Below are 13,323 nucleotides of genomic sequence, written 5' to 3' on the forward strand. Positions count from 1 at the left end.
GACATAAAAACAATACCGTTATTATTAGAAAATATTTTCCGTTTTATCCAAAAATTTCGTAATCCGAACAGAATCCAGTCCCAATTAGTTCGGATTAACGAGAGACTACTGTATTTAATTTCACAATACGTCGATCAATTAGTTGTTTCAAGAGTGAACTTTGGTTAGTTTCGATAATTTTGAATTGGGCACTTCAAGAATGAACTTCGTTTGTTTTTATAGTCAATCAAACTGACTAATTCTTTCAAGAAGAAACTTAGTTTATTTTGTTATTTATTTCATTTGAATTGAGCATTTGAAACTTCAAGAATTAACTTTACTAAAATTAAATGTTTATCACTAGTGAAATTTAACTTCAAAAATGAACTTTATCTGCTTTTTAACCATCAAATTTTGATGATAGTTCAATTTGACAATGATTTAATAAAGTCACAGGGAACCCATTTACGTTTGCTAACATCAGTAAAGTTTTTGTGGCCCGTATATGCGATGTTTATTCCTTCTGTGTACACTCTCCTGATCTAAGAACGCACATGGCCTGCGTACTTCTCAGACTCCATTACACGCGTAATTTAGTGCGTGTCAGTTATGGATACAATACATAAGGTCTCAGTCTATGCAATAAGGCCACTGGTACAAAAAAGTACTGTAACATACCAGACGTTCAAAAAACATGTTCCGCTAGTTCTTTTGGATAGTGTAATTATACTTAACTCAGTGCTAAGTTTTGGGTAGCAGGAAATAACCTGACATCCCAAGAGGATCAATGGTTTAAGGCGGATAAACTCTGTTGGGAGAGTGATGGCCCTTGAGTGGAGGAAATGTCACTGGTAGACATCAAGTTGTGTCTGATGTGTTGAGCGGCTGCAAACGTTGCATACTACTGCCTTATAGTTTGGTATTGGCTTCCCAAAGCCTAAAGGGCCCGGAGTGGGCTGCTGCCTACTGTGACTGTACTCCGGGGGCGGCCGATTCTACAGTGATGTTGGACGGTGGTGACAGGCTGATTGGTTATTTTGTGTTGCAACAATGGATCAGAACGGATCTTGAGAAGGCTTTCGACCATGTACCACACAGTTTACTTTGGTATGCATTGTGAGATTATGGAGTTCCAGAACAACTCATCAATAAGGTTCAGATGCCCTATGTTAACACTAATAATAGAATACGATGCGCCACATATCAGACAGCTTTCCGTTTAAAGTTCGGGTTTATCAAGATTGAGCCTTGTCACGTATACTCTTTAGTTGAGTATTGGACACAATCACTCGAGACCTACTGTACAGCACAGTTTCATGGAACTTAACTCTATTAGGATGATGTCATGCTTGCCAGCACCTCCAAACATGATCAACAACGCCAGGTCAAAGCCTGAAATTATGCCCTCAACAGATTTGTTCTTCATAACACCAAGAAGACAATACCTAAGAAACCAGAGTGATGGTGATATTGAAATCAATGGTGAATAACTTCTAAAGACTGATACCTTCTGTTAATTAGGATCTCATTTATGTAGTGCTGAAGTGCGAGCAAGGATAAATGGAGGGTGGATACGATGGAGAGAGGTAATGAGAGTGCTCTGTAACGAGAATGCCGATACACCTTAATAATTTTTTAAATAATTTTTTTTTATTTTTTTATTTTTTTTTTTTTTTACAAATTGTCAAATTGTTTTTAATTATCCTCGTAATCAGTACGCAATATACATCTATAGTTAAGATGAGATTTCAGTTAGACATGTTTCAACCCAAGCATACGGTCATCCTCAGTAAAATACATTATAATAATCTAAACATATATTGGACACGCAATTGTATATGCAGTACAGTGCTTGTTAAAAATGTTTTAAATTAAAAATTATGATGAAATTAAAATATGAGGTAATGGTCATTATAAAGTTTTTGTACTGGAGGTCTTGATGCAGTTCAGATATATCTGTACACTGTTGACTCTCAATTATTGTGTTTAGTCAGAGGCTAACATTATGTGAGTTGCTAGTGAAGTTGAACTGTCTGATTCATAATCTGTAATGTGGATAATGAAAACAAATTAAGAATAAAAAAGAATGTGACTAACAGGAAACATTTAAGGCAAGTTTTTGATGATCAAAATAACTTACTCTACGTGGTCAGCTTTATCTTCCTGTGTTTGCTGACTGTGGTGTTCTCGGCCGGGTATCAGGGATAGCGTCATTATCTGCTTTTCCTCCTTGTCATTGTTAAATATACTTTATAAACTGAGCTTGCAGCTGTACACGTGATTTCCACTTTGTTGTATCAAGCTTTTTTACATGGGTAATTTTTAGTTTCCATTTGATTCTCACACTAACACTGTATTACGGTGCTTGAGTATCCATACTTCTTTCATATTAATTTTTTTCTTTCTTAGTTTATCATCATTTGTGGTAACATCCTCATTTTAAGAGGCTTATTGATCTTCCTTTTTCTCTTTTGTACAATTCATTAATTAATTTTAAAATTTAGACGTGACATGCACGTCCAAGTTATCTAAAACAATATGCCAAGAAATTATCACATTTTACTTTTTTAAAGGTTTGGAGCAGGCAGTGAATTTGGACGAGAGGCTAGAGAAGAAGCTCGCCGCAAGAAGTTTGGAATTGTGAGCAAGAAGTATCGACCAGAGGATCAACCTTGGTTGTTGAAAGTTGGTGGCAAAACTGGGAAAAAGTATGTTAAAATTTAAGCAAATTTGATGTATTTATGTGCATGGTTTAAGGTTAGACTCATTTTTCAGCTTTGATAGTAATAAGGGTGAAGGACTCTTGGTTTAAACAAACTTGTGGTTAATCCGTATTCTAGTTAAAATGTTCTGTAAGAAGAATCTATCTAGAAAGGCATGTTAAGTTAGTCCAAAATAATAATAAATTATTATTATTATTATTATTATTATTATTATTATTATTATTATTATTATTATTATTATTATCATTATTATCATCATCATCATCATTATTATTATTATTATTATTATTATTATTATTATTCGTTTTGGCCTACTAGGGACCACGGGGCTCGCCTTAACTCTTAGCTAAGGTCTTCTGCTTCTTCGTGGCCCAGTATGCTATCATTGTCTGGCTGTGTGCCTGCTTCCTTTCATCCGTCCACAGGTCTGGTGGTTCCTGTACTCTTTTTGCTTGTGAGGGACAGTGGGAAGACTCTCTGTAGGATGGCCTGTAAGTACTGAGATCAGTTCTCTATGGTCTAATGGGATCTGTAGTTCCTCTAAGTCTGATTTTACTGAGGTGATCCACTTGGTCTTGGAAGCCTTTCCCCTACTTGTCACTGTGAGGATTCTGTTGGTGAGCCTGCAGGGTTTCAGGCAGGTCATGTGCCCGTAGAAAGTCAGTCCGCCTTTTCCTCGGACACGTAACTATGTCTTTCTGATGTTTGTAGAACTCGTTGTGCCTGATCCTGTAGGTGCCATCCTCCTCTCTTAAGGGCCTAGTATCCTCCTCAAGATCTTCCTCTCTTTAAGTTCTAGTTTCCTGAATGGGCCCTTTTGATTCATCAACAGGCACTCATGGGCGTAGAGTACAGAGGGTCTTACTACAGAGTTGTAGTCCTTCAGCTTTAGGTTCTTGGAGAGGTACTTGGAGGTGTAGATACTTTTACAGGAATGATAGGCCCTCTCTAACTTGGTGCACCTGGTGTCTATGACCAAAGTTTTGCTCTCGCTTGTTGCTGAATTCCATTCTCCTAAGTACTTGACTGCAGGGACTTTACTTACGGTTATTGTTTCCAAGTGGGATTGTAGAAGGTGCCTGCTTTATATTAATGATAAACTCCATCTTCTGTAGGTTGACCTTCAAGCCGGTGTTTGCTGCAATACTGTAGAGCTTCTGTAGTTGGTAAGTAGCCTCTTTCATGCTGTTGACCAGTATGGTGAGATCATCAGCAAAGGCTAGACAGTGTACACTGAGGTTGTCTTTCTTGTACCCAAGCTTCAGTCCTGCTTCTGCTGGCAGTGTAGCAGCCCATTCCATGATGATTTTCTCTAGTACACCGTTGAAGAGGATGCAAGAGGGACCATCTTCCTGTCTGACTCCTGTCTGGATGAGAAAGCTCTCAGATAACTCACCCCTGAATTTGACTTTGGAGGTGGTGTTCGTCAAGGTAGCTTGGACCAGTCTGGTGGTCTTCTCATCCAGGCCTAGTTCCCGCAGGGTAGAGAAGAGTGTCTATCTACTAAATTGTATGCCTTTTGGAAATCCACCATAATGGCTACCCAGGGGTGTCCCCCTCGGCTGCTGTATGTGTGGATATTCTTGAGGTTTTGTAGCTGCTCTGTGCAGGACCTACTGACGCAGAAACCAGCCTGGTATTCACTTAGTTTGGAGTCCAGCTGTTCGGTGACTCTAGTTAGCAGGGCTGTAGAGAAGATCTTGTAGGTTACAAGCAACAGGGAGATGCCTCAGTAGTTGTTTAGGTTGGTCTTACTTCCCTTCTTGTGTAGTGGATGAATCATGGCTGAGGTCCATCCCTCTGGCAAGACCTCTGTTCTCCATATGTCTTGGATGATCTGGGTGATATTCTGCAGGGACTGTTCATCTACATGCTTCCACATCTCTGCAACTCTACCATCTTCACCTGGAGCCTTGTTGTTCTTGAGGCCTTTATCTACTCCCTTTCTTCGCTGTTGGGGGGTACAGAGTCCTGGTTCATGACAGTGAGCTCAGTGATGGTCAGTTTCTCTTTTGATTCTTCTGCATTGAGGAGTTTCTGGAAGTACTCTGCAGAGGTGTTGGTGCAGTCTCTGTTGTTCATTTGGAGATTCCCATCTGGCCTTCGGAGATGTAAGGTGGGGGCCGTGTATGAGGTAGACTGTTTCTTGAGTCCCTTGTAGAGATCTCTTGAAAATTGTTTCTCTTGAAGTCTTCTTCTGCCTGTTGTATTTGAGACCTGTTGTAGTTCCTCTTAGTTTTACGGATGATGCTCGCTGTTGTTTTTCTTTACACAATGAAAGTCAGATGGTTGGGCTCATCCTTGTGCTGGCTGCACTTGATTCAGGCTCTGTGCCTTTCCTCTATAGCCTGATCGCACTCTCTGATCCACCAGGGGTACTTGCCTTTGCTGGATGAAGCAGAGATGGTTTTTTGAGTGGCATCCAGTAGAGCCTTTTGTAGAGTAGGCCACCCTTATTTCTGTGCATTCTCAAGGGTGGTCTGGAAGTCACAACCCTCATCGCTCAGCCGTTGGGTGTTGAACCTAGGTATCCTCAAGACTTTTGGGGTTGTAGATTGGTCTTTACTAGGGAGGGATAGTGGTCAGAGTCGAGGTTGGCTCCTCTCAAGACCTTGACGTTCTGTATTTGGCTGTGGCTTCTCCTGTCAATAGCCACATGGTTTAACTGAAATTCACCCAGCATGTGATTTGGTCTCTTCCAGGTCATGACCTTCTTAGGCAATTGCTTGAACGCGGTTGATTTTAAGACCTGGTTGTATTTGTCACAAAGGTCTATGAGTCACTCACCATTTCTGTTGGTCCTTTCGTGGGCTGGGTAACTTCCTACTCTCTTTTGGTATTTCTCCTCCTTACCGACTTGTGTGTTGAAGTCGCCCATGTGTATGGTGGTGTGGTGGTTTGGGATCTTGTCTAGGGTCTCTTCAAGAGTGTTCCAGTAGTATTCTACTGCTTACAGATCTTTCCTGTTGGTGTCGTTTGTAGGTGCATGGAAGTTAACTATGGTGTACGCTCTGTTGTGGAACCTGAAGGATAGTGAGGAGGTTCTGCCATTGGGCAAGATGAATTCTAATGTATGGTTGACCATTCTATAGCGTACAGCAAAGCCAGTACCCAGGTGTGGAACTGTCATCACCCTCTTACCTGGTTTCCCTTTATAGATCCGGTATCCTTGGGTTTCCATTGCATCTTCATCTGTGAACCGAGTCTGTTGTAGTGCTGCTATCTTGATGTTCACTGTAGATAGGTACGCATACCTGCCAAAATTTACAGAAATTGCAGCATTTTACGGTTTTACGAATGGATGGTGTAATTTTACGGCTTTGCAGACAGAAATTTGAAACGTTAACACTCGATAATCGCTCCACTTCCGTAAAATCAATTGTTTGCGTGGGTCGAAGCATGCTTGGTCTTGGTCGAAGGCAAGTCCATGATAGTCGATAACTCATTCTTTGATATGATTGGTATTTTTAACACGTTGAGTGCCAGACCAAATTTCATAGATTGCCGTCTTGTGCTGTGAGCTAATAAGATCGAGTTACTCCCTGGTGCCAAAACGTTCAGAGGCTTAACCAAGCAAATTATCGCTGAAATTAGGATTTATTTATGATATATTAGGTTATCTGATTATGTATATTAGGTAAAATATTGCGACCCCATATGGAGTCGTATTGGTCATTACGAATTGTACACGTACACGCGCCTCCATATGGGATCGTACATATACAGTAGTTACTGTCCCGACGCTCGGTCATACTTACCTTTTCCTTTGCAGGGATGCATTATATGGTGTTGATTATGAAAGATGTGTTAGCTTGCTCATACTGGAGCCATAAAAAGGTACGATCCCTGATTTTAGGTCAGGAAATCTTCCGATTTTAGGATGGGAAATTTTCGTATAAAATGTAATATTAAGTAGTGAAAATCATTTGAATTTGGTAAATTAGGATGTAACAGAATAATATTATAAGAAGAATTAGTAGTTCCAGGATATTTAATAAGTATATCATTTTGTTTGTATAATTTTAATTTAAGTAAGAGAACCTAGCAGGGATGATTGTGCAACATGGGAAACTAGTTACTATATCATTGAAGACGGTCATAATTGTTGCAACAGCTGGCTTGGAAACCCGGAGTACAGTGGGGAAGTGTATGCTGAAGACTGTAATTTATCGATGTGGATGAACGGGCGAGATCACTATTTGCTCTGTACTGGGTTCAAAATCACTGTAACTATATACTTCGTCTACATCATCATTGCCGACTTGTTCGATATATCATCCAGACTCTCTGCATTTAGTCTTTTACTGCTCAATTTACTTGTAACGACTCCAAACAGAAAGGGAACTCACAGCACTGCACACTTACATAAATAATCCGTGTGCGAGATAGACAATGACTTTGTCACCCTACAAAGCACTCTTGACATACCCATATTGGGTCGCGCCAAAACAGGAATTGAGGAATGAAAGGTGGATTATGCACGTACTTAAATAGACGACCAGCAGATGGCAGGAAGGGACTTTTTACAGCTTCGAAACACATACTTACTGCATACCCAAATGGGTTCACACAGTTCTCGATTTAGAACGAACGTACGACCCCAAGTCGTGAAATTCAAAAACTTGACTACTCTCTCGTACCCAAAGTGTTAACCGTGTGATGTTTGTGTCATTATTGGAATTGAATTTAAAGCCGGGATAACAGTTCTTCCGTGTGAATCTTAGGTGTCGACAGGCTTCGCTCTGAAAATTATTTCACTTGTGATTTAATCTGTATTCTTTGACGTACTTTGTTGACGAAGTTGACGTTCCTCAAAAGTTTTGGTCTTATAAGGTTATGATATATTTTAATGAAGTGTTCGAGTTTTTGTGTTATAACTTCGTGCTTTGCAGTTTCCTGTATTCGTTGGACTAATTACATTCGTTCCAGTGACTGGGTATACCGCTATTAGCGAAGCCCATTCAATTATAAAGAAGAAAATGAAGAAGAATTACATTTGTTCCACGTGTGTGTATGCTTTTTACCATGTGCATATTCTTTGTTCAGGAGGTTGGCGTCGTGTTCATTTAGTGGTTTAAGACTTTGTGTGCTTTGACATGTTTTAATGAAGTGTTTGACTGCCTTGAGTGTTTATGTTATAATTTTATGTGACGTTAAGTGATCCAGGTTCATTTCAAATTTCAGTACATATTGAGACATTTGTTCTCGGACATTTTCATACGCTACATTCCTATTGTAGAATATCATGAATAAATCCAATAAGAAACAGTACTTCCAGACATCTAAAGAATAATATTCAGTTGATTTTCCGTGTGTACTAAAATAAAAAAAGGGAGAAAAATTTGCCTTTTGCACGGTATGTGGGTGTGATATTAATATTGCACATGGTGGAAAAAACGATTTAAGTGATGATGAGTTAGTTATTTGCATTCAGACTTCGAACATAGTGAATGATCTCCAGTATACAGATAAATCCCTTTTCTTTTCATCAGTGAGAAACTACTTTTGTACTGCCTGTGACTACATTATCAACAAGTTTCCACAGATGCACAGGCAGTTTTCTTCCATTCGTTTTTTCTTGGAAAATTTTCCTGTATGTTATGCAAGGAAGAGAATGAAACTAATATGAGGTGATGAATGAGCTTCAGAGGCAGTTCACAGCTCTTCAGGTAGATGACACTTTGGCTGAAAATCAAGATGCTGCAAGTGATTCCAGTTGGGCACAAATATCAAGAATTCGTGGAGCCGATGGACTTCTTAATTATAACCAAATTTCTAGAGTAATGCTCTCTATTCTCACCATACCCCATAGCAATACAGAATGTAAACGTGTTTTCAGCCTTGTGAAGAAAAATAGAACAGAGTTCAGATCATGCAGGTCCAATGAATCTCTGGAGTCTATTTCTATTTTGAAGATCAGGAGTTCTGGTTCCTGTTATGACAAAACATTTTCTCAAAAGCTTTTGCAGGAAGCTAAAAAAATCAAAACTATGACTTCAAAGTCGAACTAGCATGTGATTTGCAGCGTGTACTATATTATTTCTTGCCTGTGTTATGTTAAACAAGCTTTATTGTGTAAAGCCTTTTTCAATTATCGCATATGTGCTTAGTTTATCAAGGAAGTACTGTCATATATGCTCCAAACTAATATTCACCATGCCTGCTGCTGTTTAACACGGATTTCTTCTTGATTGTTATGTTCATCTACAAATCATTGGCCTATGATGTAAGTAGATAGGGTTTCATTGAAGTATCCTGTTCAAATCATGAATTATTGTATTTTGTAGCCCAGAAGTATTATTATTTTCGTCAAGCCGGGGTATTGCAAGAGTCTATCCTCATTTTTTCCTTATTGAAAGTCTGTTAAAAGGAGAACAGTAAAACTTTGATTTCCACCTATTCAATACATTAAAAGCAATTATAAAATTACAATCTCATTCTTATTTTATTGCTTAATTGTTCAAACATAGGACATGTTTTGTTCATACTTTGAACATCTTCAGCTATAAATATACTTACAAGGTTAAATTGATAACATTGTTCTAGAACTTACACTTATGGTTCACCATTAACAAACTTATCCATACTAAACTTTAAAAAAACCACTTAAATATAAAGTGTTTATATATTACGTTGTCTTATTGAAAATAATATGACTATTTATTGAGATTGAAACTTTAAAACCTTATTCTAATATTTAAAATACAATGCCTACAACAGACAACATTGGCAATTAATACAATGATACAGCTTTATATACAGTAACGAAGAAATGTATCCCAGATATACAGTATTAATGGATGACATCTAACATTAATTTCCTAAGTTACATTCCATGATGTCTTTCAAGACCGAATTCCCCGTACAGACGTATGTTTGAGATATTGGCAGTACTTCCGTTCGGTGATGGCAGTATACTGGGATTTTTTCCAGATGAGCATAAGACGAGTCTCCATTCCTGTTCACGTAGTTTACATTTCACTCAACATATGTCATCAGAATATTCTGTTTCGACTGGAGATACAGAAAGTTTCATGCTCCACTCTCCGCGCTGGAATAACAGATTCTTTCATTCAATAATGCAGCGTAGGAAACATAGCTGATTAAATGTGATCTTTAACAAAAATAACACCGGGCGAGTTGGCCATGCGGTTCGGGGCGTGCGGCTGAGAGCTCGCACCCGGGAGATAGTGGGTTCAAATCCCACCCGGCAGCCCTGAAAAAGGTTTTCCGTGGTTTCCCATTTCACACCGGGCAAATGCTGGGGCTGTACCTTAATTAAGGCCACGGCTGCTTCTCTCCCATTCCTAGGCTTTTCCTGCCCCATCGTCGCAATAAGACCTATCTGTGTCGGTGCGACGTAAAGCAAATAGCAAAAAATTTAAAAATAACGGAAAATACTATCAGCACAGATGTACATATAACCATGCATAGCATATCTTACTACGTACTGTATTTTTTCTTTTTTCGTGTACAGTATGTCACACGCTCTTCTATTTTTTTCAAGAACGATTATACCGTAGGAGACGTATATGTTCGATATATTGGCACTCCTTACACGACTACACTACTTCTTCTACTGCCACTTTTCCCCACACTTGTGGGGTCGCGGGTGTGAACTGCTTCGCACATGTAGATTTGGCCCTGTTTTACAGCCGGATTCGCTTCCTGACCTTAACCCAATATGGAGGGATGTAATCACTATTACGTGTTTCTATGGTGATTGACACTCTGGTGTTTTGTCTGAATATGAAGAGGAAAGTGTTGGAACAAACACCCAGTTTCCAAGTCAGAAGAATTAATCAGAAGAGATTAAAATCCCCAACTCTGCCGGAAATCGAATCCAGGACCCTCTGCATCGAAGGCCTCAACGCTGACCATCCAGCTAAGGAGACGTACTCCCTACACGACTACACGTTAATAAATAATTATTTGAAAATATACTGTGCTATACACTTAGGCTTGAGTTATTTAGCCTATATTTTAAAGCCAAAAGTAGTGTTATCTTATATTTTCCTTAATTCGATTTAAAACTATGGTATAGCATTTTATCCACTGTACCGCAAAACCAAATGGTGTTGGCAGTATGTTGATTCATAACTATGACCACCTTTAAGAAATAGGTGAGAATTTGTCATTTCTTAATTATTTCAGACAGATAAAACGCCGTTTCTACTTGCTGGGTGGTATATTCAGTAGCAAAGGAGGCTATCATAAAAAAAATTTGAAAAATGCTTGCTTAAGGGTACTATGGTTCAATAATTAATAAGAAAATACTATAACCAACATAGTGAACAGTTTGCTCTTTAACTGCCAAACCTGTATATGTACGTTTTTGTGCAGTGCTCACTTTCTCACAGCTGTATATATACAGGGTGTTAGGTGTATACGTGCAGATATTTCTTGTAGCAATAGAGAACGATGTGACGAACCACTATATATCAAACTTTTAGTAATCCGCGGAAGTTATTTTCGAGAGCAAAGTGATATGATGTTTTTAGAATAGGTAGTATGCCTCGTTCTGCGAATGAATAGCTTTCCGTTGACAACAGGCAAGTCACGCGCCATCCGTACCAAACTGGTTCTACTGTAAGAGCTGAACGGTACCTTTGTAATGCCACGAGATGTTACGTAATATACTTGCCAAACAGGTTTTATGTTTACGAGCAACTGAACTACGATAACAGCTGAAGGCTGCTACCGGTGTTCACCATGTTACGTTACATTCTCGCCAGACTGGTTTTGTTGTTAGTATTTAGTTTCCGTCAGACAACCCTAGTTATCGGTTTCGGACCCTGGAGCTGTATCGAATTGTCAGCGTTAATACTGGTTCATTTGCTGTTACGTCACTTAGGGGATTGGGATATCTGTGGTCGTCAGCCCCGTGGTCTAGTGAGTATGGAAATGACCTGAAAACCTATGTCTTTACGCCAACGAAAGCAAGCATAGGATTGAATTGAATTAGGCAAGCACAGCCAACGTTTTACTTCAAACAAATAATGGACATGTTATACAAATAAATAAATTAAACGTACCTACATTTCGTGCCTCCTGTCGGGCTGTGTGGCTCAGAAGGTTGAGGTGCTGGCCTTTTGACTCCAACCTCGCAGGTTCGAACTTGGCCCAGTCCGGTAGTTTTTGAATGTGCTAAAATACGACACACTCGTGCCGGTAGATTTAGTGGCACGTAAATAGAACCCCTGCGGGACTAAATTCCGGCACCTCATCGTCTCCGAAAACCGTAAACGTAACGCAAATATTATTATTATTATTATTATTATTATTATTATTATTATTATTATTATTATTATTATTATTATTATTATTGACTACTCGCCAATAATGTCTGCCTAGAAAATACTTCTCATCGTTTATAACTATGGATCTCGACAGTTGTATAATGTCCTAATTATGATGATTTACAAAATTGGCTTTAAGTCGCACCGACACAGATAGGTCTTATGGCGACGATGGGACAGAAAAGGGGTAGAAGTGAGAAGGAAGCGTTCGTGACCTAAATGAGGTTCAGCTCCAGCATTTTCCTGATGTGAAAATGGGAAACCACGGAGAACCATCTTCAGGGCTGTCGACAGTGGAGTTCGAACCCAGTATCTTCCCAATGAAAGTTCACAATTTTGCGCCCCTAACCGCACGACCAACGTATTCCAAGCTCTAATGCCGGGCTGAGTACCTCGGACGATAGACCGCTGGTATTCTGATCCCATCTTGGCAGGTTCGATGGAGGCTCAATTCGGGGGTATTTGAAGGTGCTGAAATACGCCAGTTTCGTGTCTGTAGATTTACTTGCATTAAAAAAATCCTGCAGTACAACATTCCAGCACCTCGGCATCTCCAAAACCCGCCAAAGTAGTTATTGCGACGTAAAAAATTACATTATTATTTCGTGCTTGCAAACGAAAAGCATATGTGTAATGGTAAAATAAAGCAACATAAAAGCGGCCAGTCTGACTTGCTCAGACGTTTAAAGCACTGGTTTCTTGTTTCCAACTTAGCAGGCTCGATCTTGAGTCCATCCGGTGGCATTCGAAGGAGCTCGTCAGCCTCGTGTCGGTAGATTTACTGGCACGTAAAAATAACTCCTGCGGGACTAAATTACAGCGCCTCCAGAAACAGTATGAGTAGTTAGTGGGACGTAAAGCAAATAACATTACCGGTATTATTATTATTATTATTATTATTATTATTATTATTATTATTATTATTATTATTATTATTATTATTATTATTATTATTATTATTATTCAGTCTTATTATTATTGCTACTACTCATATTGAACTTCTTCTTGTTACTCTTTTTTCTCGTTTGATTATTATTATTATTATTATTATTACTGTGCGAGTTGGCCGTGTGATTAGGAGCGCGCGTCTGTCAGCTTGCATTCGTCGTAAAGCCACCTACCAATATTATAATAAAAACTGTGTTAGTCCATTATTATTAACTATTACTAAAATAAAAGTTAAACGCCCCACTCAAACTCCGTAGCTGGTAATCTGTCAGAACACACTACAGAAAACACTGAACTTTTAACAAGTCCGAATTATTATTAATCTTATAATTGCGGACATGTCTCCGGAATTACCGAAACATGTACTTACAAAT

The 13,323-nt window shown here is 39.0% G+C and overlaps 1 protein-coding gene across 1 annotated transcript in view; it reads left to right on the plus strand.

Moving 5' to 3' along the window:
- TfIIFalpha (transcription factor IIFalpha) overlaps window positions 1-13,323 on the plus strand; it is a 177,239-nt gene that overhangs the window by 62,084 nt on the left and 101,832 nt on the right. Inside the window, exon 4 of the mRNA XM_067136495.2 lies at window positions 2,553-2,687. Coding sequence (XP_066992596.1) covers window positions 2,553-2,687 — 135 coding nt within the window. The remainder of the gene's footprint in view (window positions 1-2,552; window positions 2,688-13,323) is intronic.

Source organism: Anabrus simplex, chromosome 1 (genome assembly GCF_040414725.1).
Source record: "Anabrus simplex isolate iqAnaSimp1 chromosome 1, ASM4041472v1, whole genome shotgun sequence".
NCBI classification, from domain to species: domain Eukaryota; kingdom Metazoa; phylum Arthropoda; class Insecta; order Orthoptera; family Tettigoniidae; genus Anabrus; species Anabrus simplex.